We start from the raw sequence: 20,799 nt of genomic DNA, 5'->3' as shown, positions 1-20,799 counted from the left end.
TAAACATACAGAGACAAACAACACAATTACTGAAATTAAAAATACTCTGGAAGGAATCAATAGAATATCTGAAGCAGAAGAATGAATCAGTGAGCTGGAAGATAAAATGGTGGAAATAATTTCTGAAAAGCAGAATAAAGTAAAAAGAATGAAAAGAACTGAGGATAGTCTGAGACCTGTAGGACGATATCAAATGCACCAACATTCGAATTATAGGGGTCCCAGAAGAAGAAAAGAAAAAGAAAAGGTCAAAAACGAAGAGATTATAGTTGAAATTTTGCAGTCCAAAAAGAAGAGATTATAGTTGAAAATTTTCCCACCAAGGAAAAGGATATAGTCAGTCAAGTCCAAGAGGCACAAAGAGTCCCATACAGGATAAAATAACATTAGAAACTATTACAGAAAATCTCCCCTTGAGGTACTTTTAATGTTTATTTCCTCCACAAGGGACTAATTAGTGTGGGCCTGTGAAAAACACTATGAAAGTTCCTCAAAAAATTAAAAAATAGGACAAACGTTGTGTTGTTTGTTTAGTTGCTAAGTTGTATCTGACTCTTTTATGACCCCATGGACTGTAGACTGCCAGGCTCCTCTGTCCATCGGTTTTCTCAGGCAAGAATACTGGAGAGGGTTGCCATTTCCTTCTCCAGGAGATCTTTCCAACCCAGGGATTGAACCCACATTGGGTTCTTTACCACTGAGCCACCAGGCAAGCCCAGAACTACCACATGACCCAGCAATTCCACTCTTAGATATTAAAAAAAAAAAACACACACTAATTCAAAAAGTTATATGCATCCCAGCAATGTTCATAGCACCATTATATACAATTGCCAAGATATGGAAGCAACCTAAGTGTCCATCAACGGATGAATAGATAAAGAAGATGTGAGATATATATATATATATATATATACACAAACACACACATACACACATATATATATACAGTGGAATATTACTCAGCCATAAAAAGGAAAGAAATTTTGCCATTTGCAACAAAATGGATGAACTTGGTAGGTATTGTGCTAGTGAAATAAGTTAGACAGAGAAACACAATTACTGTTCAGTTCAGTTCAGTTGCTCAGTCATGTCTGACTTGTTGTGACCCCATGGACCACAACAAGCTAGGCTTTCCTGTCCACAACCAACTCCAAGAGCCTACTCAAACTCATGTCCATTGCGTTGGTGATGCCATCCAACCATGTCATCCTCTGTCGTCCCTTTCTCCTCCTACCCTCAATCTTTCCCAGCATCGGGGTCTTTTACAATGAGTCAGTTCTTCGCATCAGGTGGCCAAAGTATTGGAGTTTCAGCTTCAACATCAGTCCTTCCAATGGACACCCAGGACTGATTTCCTTCAGGATGGGCTGGTTGGATCTCTTTGCAGTCCAAGGGACTCTCAAGAGTCTTCTCCAACACCACACTTCAAAAGCATCAATTCTTCGGTGCTCAGCTTTCTTCACAGTCCAACTCTCACATCCATACATGACTACTGGAAAAACCATAGCCTTGACTAGATGGACCTTTTTTGGCAAAGTAATGTCTCTGCTTTTCAACGCTGTCCAGGCTGGTCATAGCCTTTCTTCCAAGGAGCAAGCATCTTTTAATTTCATGGCTGCAGTCACCATCTGCAGTGATTTTGGAGCCCCCAAAAATAAAGTCTGACACTGTTTCCACTGTTTCCCCATCTATTTCCCATGAAGTGATGGGACCAGATGCCATGATTTTCGTTTTCTGAATGTTGAGCTTTAAGCCAACTTTTTCACTCTCCTCTTTCACTTTCATCAAGAGGCTCTTTAGTCCTTCTTCACTTTCTGCCATAAGGGTAATGTCATCTGCATATCTGAGGTTATTGATATTTTTCCCAGAAATCTTGATTTCAGCTTGTACTTATTCCAGTCTGGCATTTCGCATGATGCGCTCTGTATATAAGTTAAATAAGCAGGGTGACAATATACAGCCTCGATGAACTCCTTTCCCGATTTAGAACCAGTCTGTTGTTCCATGTCCAGTTCTAACTGTTGCTTCTTGACCTGCATACAGATTTCTCAGGAGGCAGGTCAGGTGGTCTGGTATTCCCATCTTTTTAAGAATTTTCCACAGTTTATTGTGACCCACACAGTCAAAGGCTTTGGCGTAGTCAATACAGCAGAAGTAGGCATTTTTCTGTAATTCTCTTGTTTTCTTGATGATCCAATGGATGTTGGCAATTTGATTTCTGGTTCCTCTGCCTTTTCTAATGTGGAATCTAAAAAAAATTAAAGCAAACTAGTAAGTATAACAAGACAGATAAAGAGAACAAGCTAGGTGTTACCGCTGGGGAGAGGGTAGGAAGGAGAGGCAAATAGAGGTAGCAGATTAAGAGATACAAACTACTAAAACTATAACTATAAAATAAATAAGCTACAAGGGTATATTTTACAGCACAGGGAATATAGTCAATATGTTATAGTACCTATAAATGGACTAGAAACTTTAAAATTGTGAATCACTATGTTGTATATCTGAAATTTACATAGTACATCAACTATAACTCAATTGGAAGAAAAAAGGAGAGAAAGGCTATGGGCCAAGGTATAGGGAACTGAAAGAATATATATGAATCTAGGACTGTAAAAATGTTACAATTCCTAGACCCAAGCAACAAAAGAAGGGAGAAATTTCAAGAACATGAATAAGTAAGTCATGCTTAGTGAGTCACTTTCAGAGAAAGTCACTTTTGGGAAAATAGTTACTTCCTTAGCCAGGAAAGCTAAGACACCTTTCAGGGAGAAAACCAGGGGAGTAAATATACTGACCTCACTCCTTTCCCATTCTGCAGTGTTCCTGTCTGTGCTTCCTCTCCATTGGCCAGACTCAGTCGGAAGTTGGAAGTATGAAAGCACTGACCCCATCTATGTACTCTCTGTCTTTGGACTTCAGGACAGTGGGCAGGTAGAGAGTGGTCCTGGAGGAGTGAAAGGAAGGTAATCATAAAAATGTGCAGATAAAAAGGTGGTAATAAAAACCTTAGAGACCAGAATAAAATTCACTCTACGTGTGTGTGTGTGTGTGTTGAATAGTTGAGAAAAGGAGATATTCTGAGGGGTGATAAGATTCTAGAATAATTAGTTCTACAATCAATTTTTATTGTTTTTGCCTCTTTTGATTTGAACGAATATTGAATCATGACTGATGGCATAAACTTAAGTATTTGCTTCTCATCCATGTAAATAATTCCTCTTTTCTTTCCTTGTTCACATCCAGGTTGTTTCAGCTACACATCTGATAATAAGGTATGGTATGTCAGAACTGTCTCATATTATGATTTTTGTCAGAGAACTTCTATCTTGTTTTTAAAATGGGGCAACTTCCTAAGTAGACAACAGCATTGCAAGGAAAGAGAGAAAATCTTTACATGTACTGTGTGAATAAACACAAAAGGATGTATTTTGTTACACATAAAATCACTGTCTGTGGTTATTTATAGGCTAAGTAACTTAGTATACATAAAATATATGCTTCCAGATGTAATTCATTTGATCTGCACAGGACAAATAATATATTTTCTGGGTTTTAACATCTCTGAGCCCTGTCCTATCAATCATTTGGGATCTATACTGACTAGATTAACACATATCCTATATAATCTCAGTAGATGACCAATTTTGACAGTTAATTTCCTCCTCTCCCCACCCTCACCAAGAGTTCTCCATGGAAGACCCACTACATTAAGAAGGACAAACTGTATCATGGAAGTGAGTACCAGAGGTCTTGATCAGTTCCTCCTTCAGAACGTCCCTCCAAAACTTTGGCCTTGTATTTCCAACTGTCACATAGATATCTCCATCTAGGTATATTTTAGATGCATTTCAAATGCTATACAGTGCAAACGGAACTCACCTTATTTTCCCAATTTGCTTTCTCTTCTAGTTATAAGCATTACCATCTACCAAAACCATCATTTAAGTCTCCCAAACTAGAAACACTGGGCTGGAAGAAGCACAAGCTGCAATCAAGATTGCTGGGAGAAATATCAATAACCTCAGATATGCAGATGACACCACCCTTATGGCAGAAAGTGAAGAGGAGCTAAAAAGCCTCTTAATGAAAGTGAAAGAGGAGAGTGAAAAAATTGGCTTAAAGCTCAACATTCAGAAAACGAAGATCATGGTACCTGGTCCCATCACTTCATGGGAAATAGATGGGGAAACAGTGGAAACAGTGGCTGACTTTATATTTTTGGGCTCCAAAATCACTGCAGATGGTGATGCAGCCATGAAATTAAAAGACGCTCCTTTTAAATTAAATTACTCCTTGGAAGGAAAGTTATGACCAACCTAGACAGCATATTCAAAAGCAGAGATATTATTTTGCCAACAAAGGTCCGTCTAGTCAAGGCTATGGTTTTTCCAGTGGTCATATATGGACGTGAGAGTTGGACTGTGAAGAAAGCTGAGCACCGAAGAATTGATGCTTTTGAATTGTGGTGTTGGAGAAGACTGTTGAGAGTCCACTGGACTGCAAGGAGATCCAACCAGTCCATCCTACAGGAGATCAGTCCTGGGTGTTCTTTGGAAGGACTGATGCTGAAGCTGAAACTCCAATAATTTGGCCACCTCATGCAAAGAGTTGACTTATTGGAAAAGACCCTGATGCTGGGAGGGATTGAGGGCAGGAGGAGAAGAGGATGACAGAGGATGAGATGGCTGGATGGCATCACCCACTCGATGAACGTGAGTTTGAGTGAACTCCTGGAGTTGGTGATGGACAGGAAGGCCTGGTGTGCTGTGATTCATGGGCTTGCAAAGAGTCGGACAAGACTGAGCGACTGAACTGAACTGAACTGAAACTAGAAACGAGAATTATTCTTAGCATTTTCTTCATTCCTCATATCCACACATTCTGCAAGGCTTATAGGCTTGATTTTCTAGAATACTCTAGAATCCATCCTTTCCTCTCTCACCCACTGCCACAAATTTCACCAAAACTGACACAATTACTGTTCAGTAAGCTTTCTGACAGCATTCCACCTCCGCCCCCTACTTAGTTTTTCCCTAAGGCATCCTTCCACATTCCTTCTGCTGTCTTTCCAAAGGCCTATTTAATCACATCAGTGGGCTCCTGTAAAAACCTTAATTTCTCCCTGGGGCCCACAAAATCTACTGCTTTGAATGCTAAGCTTCACACTCTGCTCTTCTCCATTTAGTCAAACTTTCTCTTACATGCAATTCCTACTGGACTGCAAAATTGTGTACCGTCAGTCTTAGCTTAAGCACTCTCTCCTCTGAGGGCATTCTGTACTTAACTAAATCTTCTCCATAAGAGCACAAAAATAATTGATTGTGTACCAGCTAGGGATAGGCACTATGCTGAACCCTCTACACTCTTTAGACATTACAAGCACCATTTTACATTGAAGAAACTGAAGTAAACAATCTCTCCAAGATCATATTTTAAGTAAAGAGCAAAACTGAGTTCACAATTCAGGCCTATCTCAACCTGTGAACTGATTATTTAAATACCGTCTTCCTTATAGTACACCATTTAACTCAGGTCAAGGTGTACCCCTGTCTTCAAGCTCACAGATTATTCTAGTCCCTCATCTCTAATTCTAGTCTCTCATGTCTAATTGTTGCTTTAATCAAAAGCAGACTATTTAGTACTAAATTATTCTTTAATATTTTCATGCTTTCTAAATCTTATCTCAATTGGATTGTAAATTCTTTGTAAGCAGAGAATTAGAAAAAAATTTTCTTAATATGCTTCCACAGTGGCATAGGATATCCTATAATAGCAAATAGCTATCCCTTATTGGGACAGGTTACAAGCGTGCTTAATAGTTACACATGTAATGAATACTCAGTATTTGCTTTACTTAGGAGCAGAGAAGATGAATCATATCTAGAAGATACAGCAAATGTAAAATTTCCAACGAGAGCAGAGACCAAGTCTGTATAGGTATTCCATTCTTTTTCTGTCCCTCCCCTGTTGGGCCATCTTTTTTTTTTTTTTTTTCCCAATCATACTACTGGATCTCTGTACGGCAATTATTTCAAGCGGTTATAACAAAAATGCTGCTCTGCCTTTATGCTAATAATTTGCACCAGTCTGAACAGTCAAGTTATGGATTTTGGCAAATATTAAGTTCAAATCTTTTATATATGTATAATTTTATAATGCTCTCTTCCTTCTTATTTGAAGTAAGCGCACTGTTTGATGTCTTAGGTAACGTGCTTTGGGCCTATTTCTGATAATTTATTCCTAGTAGGATCTCTGGACTTCCTCAGAGGTGTATCATTTTACATCCTTTAAAAGCATTATCCACGACCCTGCAGTCCCTCAGACCAAATGTCGGGTAACTCAGGTCCACAATCAGTAACCGCGAAGGGCCCTCCCGGCGGCGGTACCAACACTTCCGAGGCCTGAGGCGCAGCGGGCCGGAAGAGACGATCCCAGCAGGCCCTTAGCCTGCCCGCCTAGGGCCGCCACCTCAGCTCAGCGGCGGGAAACCCCAGGATGCGGGTTTCCGCGCGAAGACAGCATTCGGGCCTGGCGGGAAACGACTTCGCGAAGCAGAAGGGTCCCCAGGGTCTTGACTGGGTGGCGGGCCCAGCCAGGCCGCGTGGCTGACAGTGTCTGGCAAAGAGCGGTGGAGCGGGTTCATTTCCTGACGTGATTTCTCACAAATTTAGGCTGCACCCGCACGCACGCACTCCCCTTTTCTTGATCACACAAGTGCACGTCAGAATTTCTTATCTTTGGTGTGTTTTTGAGACCACAGAACCGAATCCGCTAAGCCTGACGAGTCGCTGACGCCCTGGGTAGCGAAACCTGGACCAAAGCGGGAATCCGTGTGGGCAGCCTTGTAACCGCCAGACACCCCAAGGCTAGAGGGCGTGTCCAAGGCCCAGGTGCAGGCGGAGGCGCAAGTAACGGCTCTCGGCGGCCCCGCCCCTCTATCGCGTCCTCCCGGCTCCCTCCCATTTTAGTTCCCTCTGGTCTACAGCCTCTTCCCTAGTCGCTACCTCTTTAAGGCGGAGCCCGGCGTAGATCTCGCGAGATCCGGGTTGGCGCCGTGACCTCCATGTGGGAGCTAGAGCTCTATAAGTAAACACTCCGCGCAGCGCAGACAAGGCTGTTTCCTATTTGTGAGGCGGGGGCTGCAATAGCAACCGAGCTTCCGACTGGTTTCGTTTTCCTTCCCTCTCCAGCTCTGTTGGGCGGGCGCACGGTCTAGGATTCACCGCCGCCTGTCGGGCCCGGCGCCTGGTCAGTCTTCCTCCCTTGTGCGCGCGCTCGCCGGCCAGCCGCTGAGAGCCAGAGCCGCCGGGGAAGCGGCGCGGGCCGGGCGGGGCGCGGCGCCCGGAGCGCAGGGGTAGACAAAGCGGAGCCGGCCCCTTCTCCCGGCGCCGAGATGTGGATCCAGGTTCGCACCATCGACGGCTCGCAGACGCGCACCATTGAGGACGTGTCTCGGAAAGCCACAATTGAGGAACTGCGCGAGCGGGTGTGGGCGCTGTTCGACGTACGGCCCGAGTGCCAGCGCCTCTTCTACCGGGGCAAGCAGGTAAGGCGCGCCCAACGCACTTCTCTGGAAGCCCTAGCAAGGGCAGCGGGATGCTTGGGCTGGGCGGGCCGGAGGGCTTGGTGTGCCGCGCGCACAGAGCGCACCTGGCTCCACTTCGGATGGGCAGCCCGCGAGGCTCAGAGTGCGGCCCTGGGCCCGCCTGTAGGGCGCAGCAGGGTCCCGGCCACCCGAGTTGCAGGTGCGCTTGGCGGGGTCGGAGGCGGGGGCGCTCCGAGCGCCGAGACCTACCGCCCTTGCCAAGCCGGTCAGCAGCCGCAGGCACAGCCCGCCAGAGTGCCTGGGGTCCCTCCTTTCCCGCGCTTGGTGGGGTCCGTGGCCCCTGGAGGGCGGGGAGGGCAGCGGGCTCTGGCGGCCATGCCGAAGTGCGGGTGGGGAGGGCAAGAGGCTCGGGCTCTCGGCCGTGCTGACCCGGCTAACGGCTCGTATCGCTTCCGTACCTCAGACGCGCTGCCGACTCCCAAGTGGGAGGGGAAACTTACATATTGCTCCCTATGGGGCACAAGATTGTAAGTCCGCCTCCTCACTGTGGAAGGGATTTGTATACACTGAAGATTCGAAGGGTTTCCAGAACTTCTGTTTCCCCACCCCACCTCCTTTCCTAGAATCGAATCTGTCGTAGGGGAGATTAGAGACCTGCTGAAGAAGCTGTTGGTGTAACCCGGGACCAAGCTTAAACTGCCCAGTTTGGGCCAAGGAGGTTGTTCGAAGAGTGAAAAGCAGTACAAAAGATTTGTTTTGCTCTTATCTTTCACCTTCTACTAGAACCCTCACTCAAGCTTTTGACACAGTAATTGGAGCATAGCCAGCGGTACACACTTGAAGGCGAAAGTGTTTTTTGGCGGTGAGGTTGCCTGTGAGCGTCGCTGGTAGTTGAACGGTATGGCCTTGGTCTGGCCCATTGAAGATTTTTCCTACTCACATGGTCTGTATCAAGAGACTCAGACCCGTCCTATCTTTATCTTTTTCTTTTTTAAAAAATGTTAATCAAGTAAAGAAGTTGGCATCCTCCAGCTGATCATAGTTTGGCTCCAGTCCTGTTGTTTGAAATAAGTGTAACTCTCTTTGATTTGGTAGAAGTAGCCTTTTTTTCCTACAGCTTAGTGTTTGAAAGGAATATTTTTCTCCCCTTCGTAGGCTTACCGTTTGAAACTGTCCAGAAATTTTAGAGTAATGAGATTACACTCTGAGAGAGAAAGAGCCAGGGATTGTTTTAAGTAAGAAATATCATGGGCTTCCCAGGGAATTCAGGGGACACAGTTTGATCCTGGGCGGGGAAGATCCCCTGGAGGAGGAAATGGCAACCCACTCCACTATTCTTGCCTGGGAAATCCCACGGATAGGGGAGCCTGGCAGTCTATTGGGTCACAAATAATCGGACACGACTTAGCTACTAAACAACAACAGCAAGAGATGGCATCTTTGATAGTAGTTTTATATTGATCTTCCAGTGTTTGACTTACAAAAACAGCTGTTCGATTTAAACTTTGCTTTAAAAATAAATGTATGTGTATTAAACTCTATGCAACTTTATATCGCTGTGCCTCCTATGGCTAATACCTTTTTTATCTTTTGATCAAAAGTGAAAAGCATGTAATCAAGTCTATTGAATTTTATTTTCTAGCTAGGGACAATAGTACATAAATTCCCAGGATACTTTTTAACTTCACCAGAGATAGAAATGAAGCATGAAAATGTATTCTCAGGCAACACCTCTTAGCGTCTAATAATAAAAATATGATAAAAAGAAAATGTGCACCTGGCTGTCTTGAGGGAAAGGAAGGGATTGTGATAAATTCAAGGCAACAGAGTACATTTTCAGGACACCACGAAGCTATTCCAGGCTCATGGGAAAACTGTTGAGGATAACAACCTTATGTACTTCTTAGCCCAGCACAGTTGATAACTCTCTGCTTTGATTTCTCTATTACAGTAGGCAACTAGGAATTAGGAATGGACCTTGGGTTCCTACTTAGTTGGAGAGGGAAGAAAGATAGTGCTCCAGGTGTTTATTTACGAGCTGACAAGTAGCCATGGAGTGATTATTATCTCTGTTCTGCTTTGGAAATACAGTCTACAGTCCTTGGACAAGATAGTGTGTCTGTAGTAGGCTTCTATTGGATTGGTGTCAAAGACCTGCCCTTATCCTGTAAAATGCTCTTTTGAGAGTCAAAAGGAGAAAGGGCGGAATAGATCGATGCTACCTTTGAGAGTCAAAATGGAGAGAGAGCAAGGCTGTAAATTCCAGGTAAAGTAGGGTAACCTCATTTGGATGTGGTTCTCTGAGAAGCTGAATTTGCACTCTGGAGGTCGGAATTTTTTAAAGGATGAGTTATATTGGTGAATCTCTAAATCTTTGAGAAGTCAGAGTTTTGTGCTTATTAGGAAAACACACTCCTTCCTCAAGATACCTTATGCTGCCACATAATGAAAAATGTCATAAATAAAAAAAACATTTACAGTGTCCATGATGTAAATTGCCTCCTCTTCCACCTTTGTATGTTAGGTCTCCTGCTTTTAATCTTTGATAAAGCATCAGAATCACTTGGTGGATATTTATTATAGATGTTCACTTCACCCTAAAATTGCAAGTGGTTGAATTTAACAAGACCCCAAGGGAGATACTGATGAACACCTGAGTTTGAAAATGCATTTTGTAGGAATTCAGCCTAATACTAGTTTCTTACTGTTCAGAGTATGGTCCCTGGATCTGCAGGACCAGCAGCATTAGCTTCACCTGACCAGCCCCACTGTACTAGAATCTGTATTTTAACAAGGTCCCCAGGTGGTCGGTATGCAAATGAAGCTTGACCAGCGCTGTAATTGTGTAATTGACTACTTTTGAGAGTCAAAATGGGGAGAGCAGCAATTCTGGGCTGTAAGTTCCAGTTAAAGTAGGGTAACCTCATTTAGATATTCTTTGAGAGGTTGAGTTTGCTCCCTGGGGGTTTGTTTAAGAAAAGAGTTGTATTGGTGGATCTCTAAATATTTGAGAATCCAGAGCTTTTCCTACTCTGAAAGGATTCTCTTCCCTCTTCTCTTCCCTGTACCATTGTAGGAACTCTTAGAGTAGATTGTAGATGTGAAGCATGAACCAGAAGAAAGTTTTCTTTTGCCCCTGTATTCAGTTTTCACATGCAGTACAAAGTAAAAGTGTTTGCCTGCTTGAAAGACCGGGGAGGGGCAGGGGGGTTGGTGGTGGGGTGTGTGTTTGTAGTATATGTGCTGTGAAAGATAGATGGAAGTTAGTAATGGTCTCCACCTGCATCCCTTATCAGTAGCCTCTTGGTGTTTGCTTCCTAGTTTTCCCTTGCATCACAGCTGTAACTCTTACTGTTACCTATAATTTCTTAACTTCAACCCAATTCAAAGAAAAAAATTATAGGACTATCCCTGCATCTTTAATATTATAAATTCTTCAGCCATATCTTCTGGAATGGCAGTTCTCAAACATATTCTACAATGAGACATTCATTAGTTAAATGCCTGAAACTCGTAAGTGTAAGTTTCAAATCACCAATCTGTTTCTCCCCTACTCAGCATAATTTAAGTGCAGGTAATTTTCAGTCTATACTTTTGTTAAATTTGGGAGGACTTTAGTACTTTTATTATTCAGTTGGCTGCATGGCTCCTGGAGAAGGGAATGGCTACCCACTCCAATATTCTTGCATGGAGAATCTCATGGACAGAGGAGCCTAGTGGGCTACAGTCCGTGTGGTGCTGAAGAATCAGACATGGCTAAGTGACTTTCACTTTCAGAATCTTAGTTCCCCAAACACGGAGTGTACTGCCCTTGGCAGTAGAGTCCTAACAACTGGACCACCAGGGAATTCTTGGTACTTTTAAAGTAACAAATCATTCCAACAGTCTTCACAACTCTGCACAACAGCAAAACTCTGTGGAACTTGCTATACAGTGGATGGATAATCACTATTTCAGAAAAACTTTTGAGAGTGCCTATGAATTAGGAAAGGACTCATCATCTGGGTAAAAGTGGCTATCTTAGCAAGCATAACTGATTGAGGAACAGTGGTTACAGGTTACTGTGGGCCTGATTTCTATTATACGGCTTCATATAGGTATCTTCATTTGGGGGAATGTCCTACCAGTTAGTTTTCATGTTCTGTGCTGTTAGGTGTTTTGTGTGTGTTTTTTTTTGGGGGGGGGGCGGTGGGGATGCTGTTGGAGACAGGCAAAATGAAGGTGTGAACGTGTTTTTTGCTTATTGAGGTTTTCCCAGTAGTTGAGGATTAGGAGTTCTTGTTTTTCTAATCAGATAAGCCATGTTAACATCTCATCCCGAAAAGGGCTTATCTGCTTACTGACTTGGGAGACTCCTTAGACTTATTTGAAAGAAGCATGTTAGCTAGTCTTTTAGATAATGTCTTGTTTAATTCCACTATTGGGAAATTTTAATTTCTCAATTCCTTGATCTGTTTAACAGTTGTGAACACCTGTGATGTGTTCAGCTCAGTTGTGTCTGACTCTTTGAGAGCCCATGCACTATTGCACACCAGGCTTCCCTGTCTGTCACCCCAACTCTCAGAGTCTGTTCAGACTCATGTCCATCGAGTCAGTGATGCCATGCAACCATCTCCCATCCAACCATCTCATCTTCTGTTGTCCCCTTCTCCTCCTGCCTTCAATCTTTCCCAGGATCAAGGTCTTTCCAATGAGTCGGTTCTTCGCATCAGGTGGCCAAAGTATTGGAGTTTCTGCTTCAGCATCAGTCCTTCCCATGAATATTCAGGACTCATTTCGTTTAGGATTGACTGCTTTGATCTCTTTGCAGTCCTGTAATGTGTAGGATTGTTCTAAGTATGTTTTGGATTGCTTGAATTAAAGGTGCTTATTTAATATACACTAGTAAGTTTGTCCTTCAAAGACAGATTTTTATTCTTGTCTCTTTGGTTGACTTCTCACATATGGCCTTATTGTGTTAGAGGTGTGGATGGTGACAGATTACATACAAAGGGAAACATGACTAGGGATTAAATTGGTTGTGTTTCCTGGGAAATGATAGTTCTGAGCCTTACAGAGTTTAGTGAAATGGCCAACTAAATTGTATAAAGAAACAAAATGGAGACTTAGTTTGCTAGGGCTTGCATAACAAAGTATCAAACCCTAGGTGGCTTAAGAGACATACTTTGTCCTACGTTTCTGTTAGTTGTAAGCCCAAAGTCAACTTGTCAAGCAGGGCCATGCTATACTCTAGGGGAGAATCCTTTCTTGCTTCCTTCAAACAGCTTCTTGATGTTTTGATAGCAACCCTTGGTGTTCTTGTCTTGTAGATACATCATTCCAGAATGTTACTGTTTTCTCCACATGTTTGTCTGTCCAAATTTCAACTTCTTACAAGGACACTAATCATAATGGATTAGGGTCCACCCTTATCTAGTTTTAACTTGATGACCTCTGTTAAGATCCTATTTCCAGATAAATATGTTCACATTCTGAGTTACTTGGGATTAGAACTTCAACATATTTGGGAGGAGTGAGAGTGGGAATGGTGGATGCAATTCAGTCCTTTATAGAAACCTTGCCAAAATATGGATAAGTTACAAGATAATTTGTTCACTAGTCATCCTGGAATACTTTTCATAATTCAACTTGATCACCTTTACAGAAAACTTTGAGCAAGTTGGAGTAGCATGAGCAAGCATTGTAATCATTCATGCTTGAATTTTTTTCTACTTGGTTTTTAAAGTTGCTGCTTCAGAACGATAAAATGGTTAACTAAATGTCTTTATGAACACAAAGTTATAAAACAATTCACTTTGAAAATTCACCTTTTGTTTCCTGTAGTGGATTCATTAAAATGCATAGAACTTGTTGAAGATGAGTTTTTCTGCCTAGATGATGAGATCACAGCAGCAGTGATAATATTTGGTTTCAGTGGCTGTCCGTTTTCCCTATAGTTTACATAGAATGATTCCTAAGAATTTATTGAGGTTCTGAGAAGATGCTTCCCAGGTGGCGCAGTAGTAAAGAATTCGCCTGCCAATGCAGGAGACACAGGAGGTGCGGGTTCAATCCCTGGGTTGGGAATATCCCCTGGAATAGGAAATGTCAGTCCATTTCAGTATTCTTGCCTGGACAATTCCATTGACAGAGGGGCCTGGCAGGCTACAGTCCATGGGGTCGCAAAGAATCGGACATGACTGAGTGCACACACAGACAAACTGAGAAGATGCTGACATCAGAGGCCATAGGAATGGCTTCAAGATCACTAAATTGTAATGCTGAGAATTTTATATTAATAATTTGACTAGGGCATTTGGGTAACTAAGGATGTAAAAAGATCAAGTTTTGAGAGAAGCATTTTAATCTTTTTCTGTCCTTTTTTTTTCCAGTTGGAAAATGGATATACTTTATTTGACTATGATGTTGGACTTAATGATATAATTCAGCTACTAGTTCGCCCAGACCCTGACCTTCCTAGCACATCAAAACAGACTGATATACAGGCCAAACCCTGTTCTAATAGTCCACCTAAAGTAAAGAAAACCCCAAGGGTGGGACCTTCCAGTCAGCCGTCTACATCAACTCGTGATTTTCTTATCGATCCTGGCATTGGACTATATAAGGTATGTTGTCTTCCTCAGACTTCTTGTTAATTGTGAGAATATAGATGTATTCTCTTCAGGATGCTGTGAATAAGTAAACATTGATTGCCATTTGAAAGTAAAGATTGGAGTTGTTAATATTTTAACTTTTTAAAAAGTAATATTGAAAAAACAGTGAAAGTTGTGTAGACATACTATACTCAGTGGTTCAGAGCATAAAAGCAAATACCTATGTAATTCCACAAAGGTTATGTAGTTGCTTTCTGAAGCCTCTTGTATGCCCCTGCCAGAGTACATCTCACTCTCTCCCCCTCAGAAGTAAACTGCTTGTTCTGACGTCCATGATCATTCCATTTTTCTTTAGTGTTACTAGTTATCTCTAAACAACATTTTGTATTGCCTATATTTGCAATTTTTCACATGTGGCTATATTTTTTCACTATTTGTATTATTCCATTTTATTAACATACCATAATACATTTATCTAACCCATGATGAATAGATAATTGGGTTGTTTCCAGTTTTAGCTGTTATAAACAGTGCTGTTTTGAGCCAATTATGTGTATCCTGGTACACACGTTCAAGAATTTCTTTAGGAATTTTTACCTAGAAATAAAAATACTGCTGAAATTTCAATGGAAACCATATCTGTAGACCACCTTGAGGAATTGACATCTTTACAGTGTTGAGTCCTTCATTATTGAAATGATAGATGTCTCCATTAATTTAGATCTTTGACATCTTTTTCAGTTACTTTCCTCTTTACATACCTTTTATTTATTTCTAGTAGCTTTGTTTTTGATGTTATTATAAATGGTTACCTTTTAAAATTAGTTTGTTTGCTATATAGAAATGTGATTGATTGATTGACCTTTGCTATCTAGCAACTTCTTCAAATTCTAGTAAATTTTGTAGAAATAATTAACACTTTTGCTACATCTTTATCCTTATATTTTTTCATAATTCTTAATGGTTGAGGTAAACTGGGACCCAAACTTAACTAAAGATTGGCAGACAAAATGAATCACATAAGAAATGCAGATCGAGATCTATGAAAACATGCAAACAGAGCCACAGAAAAGGAAAGAATAGAAACTGGTGAAGAGGTGTGTCAAAGCACCTGGCCTGGCTGCACTACACTGAATTGCTTCAAACCTATAAAGAATAATAACGATATCTAAATTGAGCCACAAGATTTAAAAAAAAAGAAAGCTTTCATTTGTTCTATAAATTTAGTATAACACTGATACTGAAAACATGATTATAAAAGCACATTAGTATCACTACATGTTGATATAAAATCTCAAGTTATAGTTTACAAATAAAGTAATAACTATATATTAGAGGAACATACGTTGACCAAGTGTGGTTTGTCAGGAAGTGGGGTAGTTTATTGTTAGGAAACATTTTAATATAATTCATCATATTACTATAACCAAAGAAAACAAATGATCTAATCTGTTTTCTGCATCTAAATAAAAATTTGAGTTTATTTCTGATTTTTTAAAAAATCCTTAGTAAGAGGAACAGATAGAATAGATGAATATTTTAAACCATACCCAGCATCATGCTTAATGGTGGGGAAAAGCCACAAGCATTTCCATTAAAGATAGAACCAGACAAACAAGCCTGTTAATGCTATTGTTTAACATCGTTCTAGAAGTTCTAGATAATACAGATAAGCAAAAAACAAAATATTGTAAATCCTGGAGAAGGCAGTCAATACTTAGGAATACCTGGTAAGCTGAGAAAATACATAAGAGCATTATGAGCCATTAGCAAAGTGGCTGTTTAAATATCAGTAGCTTTCCTTACTATGGTCATTTAATAAAGAAAAAAAATTATAGTAACAAAGCAAAAGTCTGGGAATAAACTTACATGATATATACAAAACATATAAATTAGTGCTTTTATATAATGTTCACAGTTCAGATCGAATTGTTAATATTGAAAGCGCACTTGCCAAATTGTCTATTTCATTCATTGGTTTCATCCCTCTTTCAGTTACCAAAACTTTCTACTTGATAATTTTTCACATTATTTTAAAAATAAAGTTGTTATTTTAGAACAGTTTTAGATTTACAGCATAGTTGGGAAGATACTGCAGAGTTCCCATATAGCCTACACCCAGTTTGCCATCTTACATTAGTGTGGCACATTTGTTACAATTAATGAACCATATCTCCTTAGCATTTATCTAATGTCTTTTATGTTCCAGAACCCCATCTAGGTTACCACATTACATTTACATTAGTTTTATACTAAATAGTCATCTCCTTAGGCTCCTCTTGGCTGTGGCAGTTTCTCAGACTTTGTTTTTAATGACTTTGACAATTTTGAGGTGTATTGGTCAGGTAGTTGTAAAATGCAACATAAGAATATATTTTCTTCATCGTTAGACTGAATTTATATACTTGGGGAGGAAGAACACAGAGGTAAAGTGCTATTTTCAATGCTCAGAGCTAAAGTGCTATTTTCAATGACATGTCTAGGGCACAATACTGTTGACGTTCTCTTTTATAATTATTTAAGTTTTAAATGAATAGTAACTTACCATTGTGAACCTTAATCACCTGGCTAAGATGGTGTTACGTTTCTTCACTGTCAAGTTATTCTACCCTATCCCCTTTTGCATACTGTATTCTTTGAGATTAAGTCACTATATGTAGCCCACTCTTAACACATTATTGCTGCTGCTGCTAAGTCGCTTCAGTCGTGTCTGACTCTGTACAACCCCATGGAGAGCAGCCCACCAGGCCCCTCTGTCCACGGAATTCTCTAGGCAAGAATACTGGAGTGGATTGCCATTTCCTTCTCTGTAACACATTATTGACTGGGGGATTTTTGCAGCAACTAAGGCCTGTGACCGGCAATTTGTTATGCAAGTGAATATTGAAAACATCCCTGCTGTAGTCAGTAACGTTCAGGTAAAAAAAACACATTCTGCATCTGCATTTAATAAGTTGTTAAGGAATGGAGAGTTAGGAACCCTCCATATTTAAGGTCAGATTATCTACAAAAGTTATTAGGAATTCTTTTACGTGAGTACTTGTCTCTTCTTCATTTTTTTGGTCATATATTTACACTAGTATTTTTTCTCCTCTGTCCTTTCCATATGCCCCTATTTGGGGTTTGAGTTTTGTTTTGTTAAAACCTTTCTTTCTGGCACTAGAAGGTGCTGCAGGCTCATCTTGTGTTTTCTGCCCCAGTCCTGCAGTCAACCATTTCTCTAAGAAGCCTTAGTTCCTTTAATTGGAGAATGATATTGGAAGCTAATACCTAGGCTTTAGATATGCTCTTTGCTTCTGGCATGTCCTTGTTTTTAGGGTCCTCGGTGTAGAAGGCAATGACACCCCACTCCAGTACTCTTGCCTGAAAAATCCCATGGACAGAGGAGCCTGGTAGGCTGCAGTCCATGGGGTCGCGAAGACTGAGTGACTTCACTTTCACTCTTCACTTTCATGCATTGGAGAAGGGAATGGCAACCCACTCCCGTGTTCTGGCCTGGAGAATCCCAGGGATGGGGGAGCTTGGACTGCAGTCTATGGGGTCGCACAGAGTCAGACACAACTGAAGCGACTTAGCAGCAGCAGCAGCAGCAAGGAAATACATGTGTGTATGTGCAATAACTTCTGTATATCCATATATCTATAAATATTTATGTAACCATCTTTGTATATATTATGCTTACATTGTTACATTTTAACTTTTTATGATGTAATGTAACTGTTTGGAAGCTGCTGCTTTTGACCTGGTTTGTTTGGGGCCATAGAAGTATAAATGTGTTTTCATAGGAGGACCAGCTTATATATCTGCTGGTCTGAGATTAATCAAAGTTAAACTGTTATGGTCAATTTAAATTCTCTGTTTAGCACACTTCTCAATACCCAACTGTGTCCCTTCCCCCAATCTAATTTAGAAAAGCATCATGAGAAAGTACTTCTCTTAGCAGATCTTTGTGTTTTATTTTCAGTGTTAGCACTTTGCTGTCAACTATTCCTCGTACTTTCTTTTTTTTTTTTTTTTAAACATCTCTTGTATTTCATATTAATACATAGCATAGATGTTAAGGACTTGAGCTTTCAACTTTCATCAGACTTGGTTTCATGTTTCAACTCGGCCATCTTCTGAGTTGGACAAATTTGGCAAATAAGTACATTGTCTCCCCTTGCTCATTTAGAAATACACTTGGAATCTGGCACGTAAACTCTCAAAAGGCTAGTTATTTGTAAAGTAATATTTAGTCAAAGTTTAGTCAAAGCCATATTTAACCTTCCTTGTTAGTTAAAGAGTGCCAGTACAGATTTACTTGGTTTTTTGGATGAAGCTCAGTAATTGCTATAGGTATTTGAAATTTTGACTAGGGACTTTCATATAGAAGGAATTATTTCTGGATAATTCAGTCATTGAATATTAAGGTATTTAGTATGTATTTGTACTAGGTACTAGAAATGATGGGTAAACAGATGATATTGCCATTGCATGGAATTCATGGAATCATACTAGATATTAACTTCATTTTGGGCTAGCCTGAAAATGCTTAGAGGCTGCTACTTTTGATTTAAGTTTGCTTTGAATTTTGTCTGTTTTCCTTAGAGCAAGTCTCTTCATTGTTGTGTCTGAATTATTTAAAATTTGGGAAATTTTTTTTTTCTCTTCTCATGAATTCTTACCTTCGTAATTTTTGGTTTATAAAGATTTTGCTTTATGGATGAGCAAACAGATATAGAGGCTTTCCCTTTTGCCTAAAAATATTTTTGGACCTCATGACTTGCAGGCACAAAAAGTAAATTAAATATTTTCAGGTAAGCATACATAAAACAGACTATAACATTTAAACCTTAAGATGCAATTTTAATTTGAAGTTATTACCTAATATCAGTCTTGTTTTGCCTTATTTGGTAACTTTGAGCAGTATTTGGTCAGTTGTAGCTATCTTTTCATGTGTAGTAAGAAACTAGATATCACTATCGTGTTTGGAGAACCTTTGGAAAATAGTGCAGAGGGCAGGGTCCCCTTGTACAATGCATTGAATTGCTGACTCTAGGAAGTAGTTTATTTTCCGAAACCAGGTGGACTTCTGATGCCTAAATTGGTGTTCTGGTTTTTGTGGAAGCTGTGTATGACTCACATGAGGTCTCGCTGTTGAAATGACTCATTCTGGCTTAAATAATGACTGTTTAGCTTGCTGATAGTAAGCTTTCGGGGTTTGCCTAAGTGTGTGGCACTGTTAAACTTTTTTATATGCCTATGCTCATTGTAGCAAATAAAGGAAAAGGAAAGTTATCAATAATTACTAAGTAAACATCATGGATTTCTTAGTATTTCCTGTCTTTTGTCTAAAGTACTATGCTGCTTTTTAAAATCTTTTTGGTCATGAAATGTAATAGACAATACAAATATGAGTAGAACTTAACAACCTATTATAAAGTCATTGTCCATAAATACCACTCAAATCAACCCCAGAAACTTCTCATGTACCCCCTCTTGATTAAACTTCCCTCTCCCTAGTTACTGCTATTACCCAAGCTTCTATGGTAATCATTTCTTTGCTTTTTATTAATTTTATCCTGTTATTACCATTAAACAGCCTGATAATAACTTTTAACCTATGTCTACATCCCTATTTTTTCTCCATCTGAACTTTATGTAAATAGAACCATATTGTGTTTTGATTTGTAACTGTGAAGAAACATGGTATAAAGAGGAATCCTGTTCAGAGTTAGAGAAACCTTTATTAGCCCCCACTCCTAGCTGTATTGGAGAAGGAAATGGCAACCCACTCTGGGATTCTTGCCTTGAAAATCCCGGGGACAGGGTATAGTCCATGGGGTTGCAAAGAGTCGAACACGACTTCACTTCACTTCTAGCTGTATATCTCCTGAGGGCAAGTGTTTTTCACTTCTGAACCTAATTAGGAAATAAGAATGACTTTGTATTGTAATTTTTAAAGGAGATAATGTATACAGCATTAAATGGTATAATAAGACTTAACTATGAGCTTTAATAAGTCTTAACATTGAACATATATTGATAATTAGTGGAAGGAGAGTTTTTTCATTTGTTGCTACTGTATGCTTGCTAAGTTAGCACATTATACAAATTGTCACCTAATCTCTACACTGCAAAGTATGTTACTTTGTAAAAGAAGCTGAGGCTGGAACAGGTTAAGGACTTTGTTCAAGGTTACATTTAGGAGGTGATAAGCAAGGACTTAAACCTAGGTTTATGTGCAGAGCTTGTGTGTTTTTCACAAAACATACAAAACTGTAGCTAACTATGGTAAATCCTCAAGTATTTGCTGTTGGTGCTATTTTATTTTTTAATGATTTTTCCTTTCCTCTCATGTGGAGCTTTTGTTTGGGGTGTTTTTTTTAATCAAATACTTCGACATGAAAGACTCTTTTCTAAATGTGGCCAAATGTATATCTCAAAGATAGTACAAGTTTGGTTCCAAATGACTGCAAAAAAGAGAATACCTCACTAAAGCAGGTAACACAAGTTTTTGGTTTTCCAGTACGTATGAAAATTACATTTACACTATTCTGTTAAGTGTATAATAGCATAATTTTTTAAAAATGTGCATACCTTAATGTAAAAATGCTTTATTGCTAAAAAAAAAAAGCCATCGTCTGAGCCTTCAGTAAGTCATGATCTTTTCGC

At 40.1% G+C, this 20,799-nt stretch overlaps 1 protein-coding gene and 1 long non-coding RNA gene across 3 annotated transcripts in view; one reads left to right on the top strand and one right to left on the bottom strand.

Annotated features, from left to right (window-relative positions):
• LOC102176325 lies at positions 2,214-7,118 on the bottom strand. 2 transcript variants are annotated; one of them, XR_310213.3, is made up of 3 exons: positions 7,011-7,118; positions 2,802-2,950; positions 2,214-2,251 (listed from the first exon to the last, which is right to left on the bottom strand). It is a non-coding gene; the product is annotated as an uncharacterized LOC102176325 (long non-coding RNA). The 2 variants fall into 2 exon arrangements; XR_001295969.1 differs by lacking the exon at positions 7,011-7,118 and adding an exon at positions 4,160-4,202.
• Positions 7,046-20,799, top strand: part of UHRF2 (ubiquitin like with PHD and ring finger domains 2) — a 71,823-nt gene continuing 58,069 nt past the window's right edge. Inside the window, exons 1-2 of the mRNA XM_018052010.1 lie at positions 7,046-7,552; positions 13,924-14,157. Coding sequence (XP_017907499.1) covers positions 7,400-7,552; positions 13,924-14,157 — 387 coding nt within the window. The 5' untranslated portion in view covers positions 7,046-7,399. The remainder of the gene's footprint in view (positions 7,553-13,923; positions 14,158-20,799) is intronic.

Source organism: Capra hircus, chromosome 8, assembly GCF_001704415.2.
Source record: "Capra hircus breed San Clemente chromosome 8, ASM170441v1, whole genome shotgun sequence".
Taxonomy (NCBI): domain Eukaryota; kingdom Metazoa; phylum Chordata; class Mammalia; order Artiodactyla; family Bovidae; genus Capra; species Capra hircus.
The sequence above is the reverse complement of the archived record's forward strand: the minus strand, read 5'-3'. Positions and strand labels throughout refer to the sequence as shown.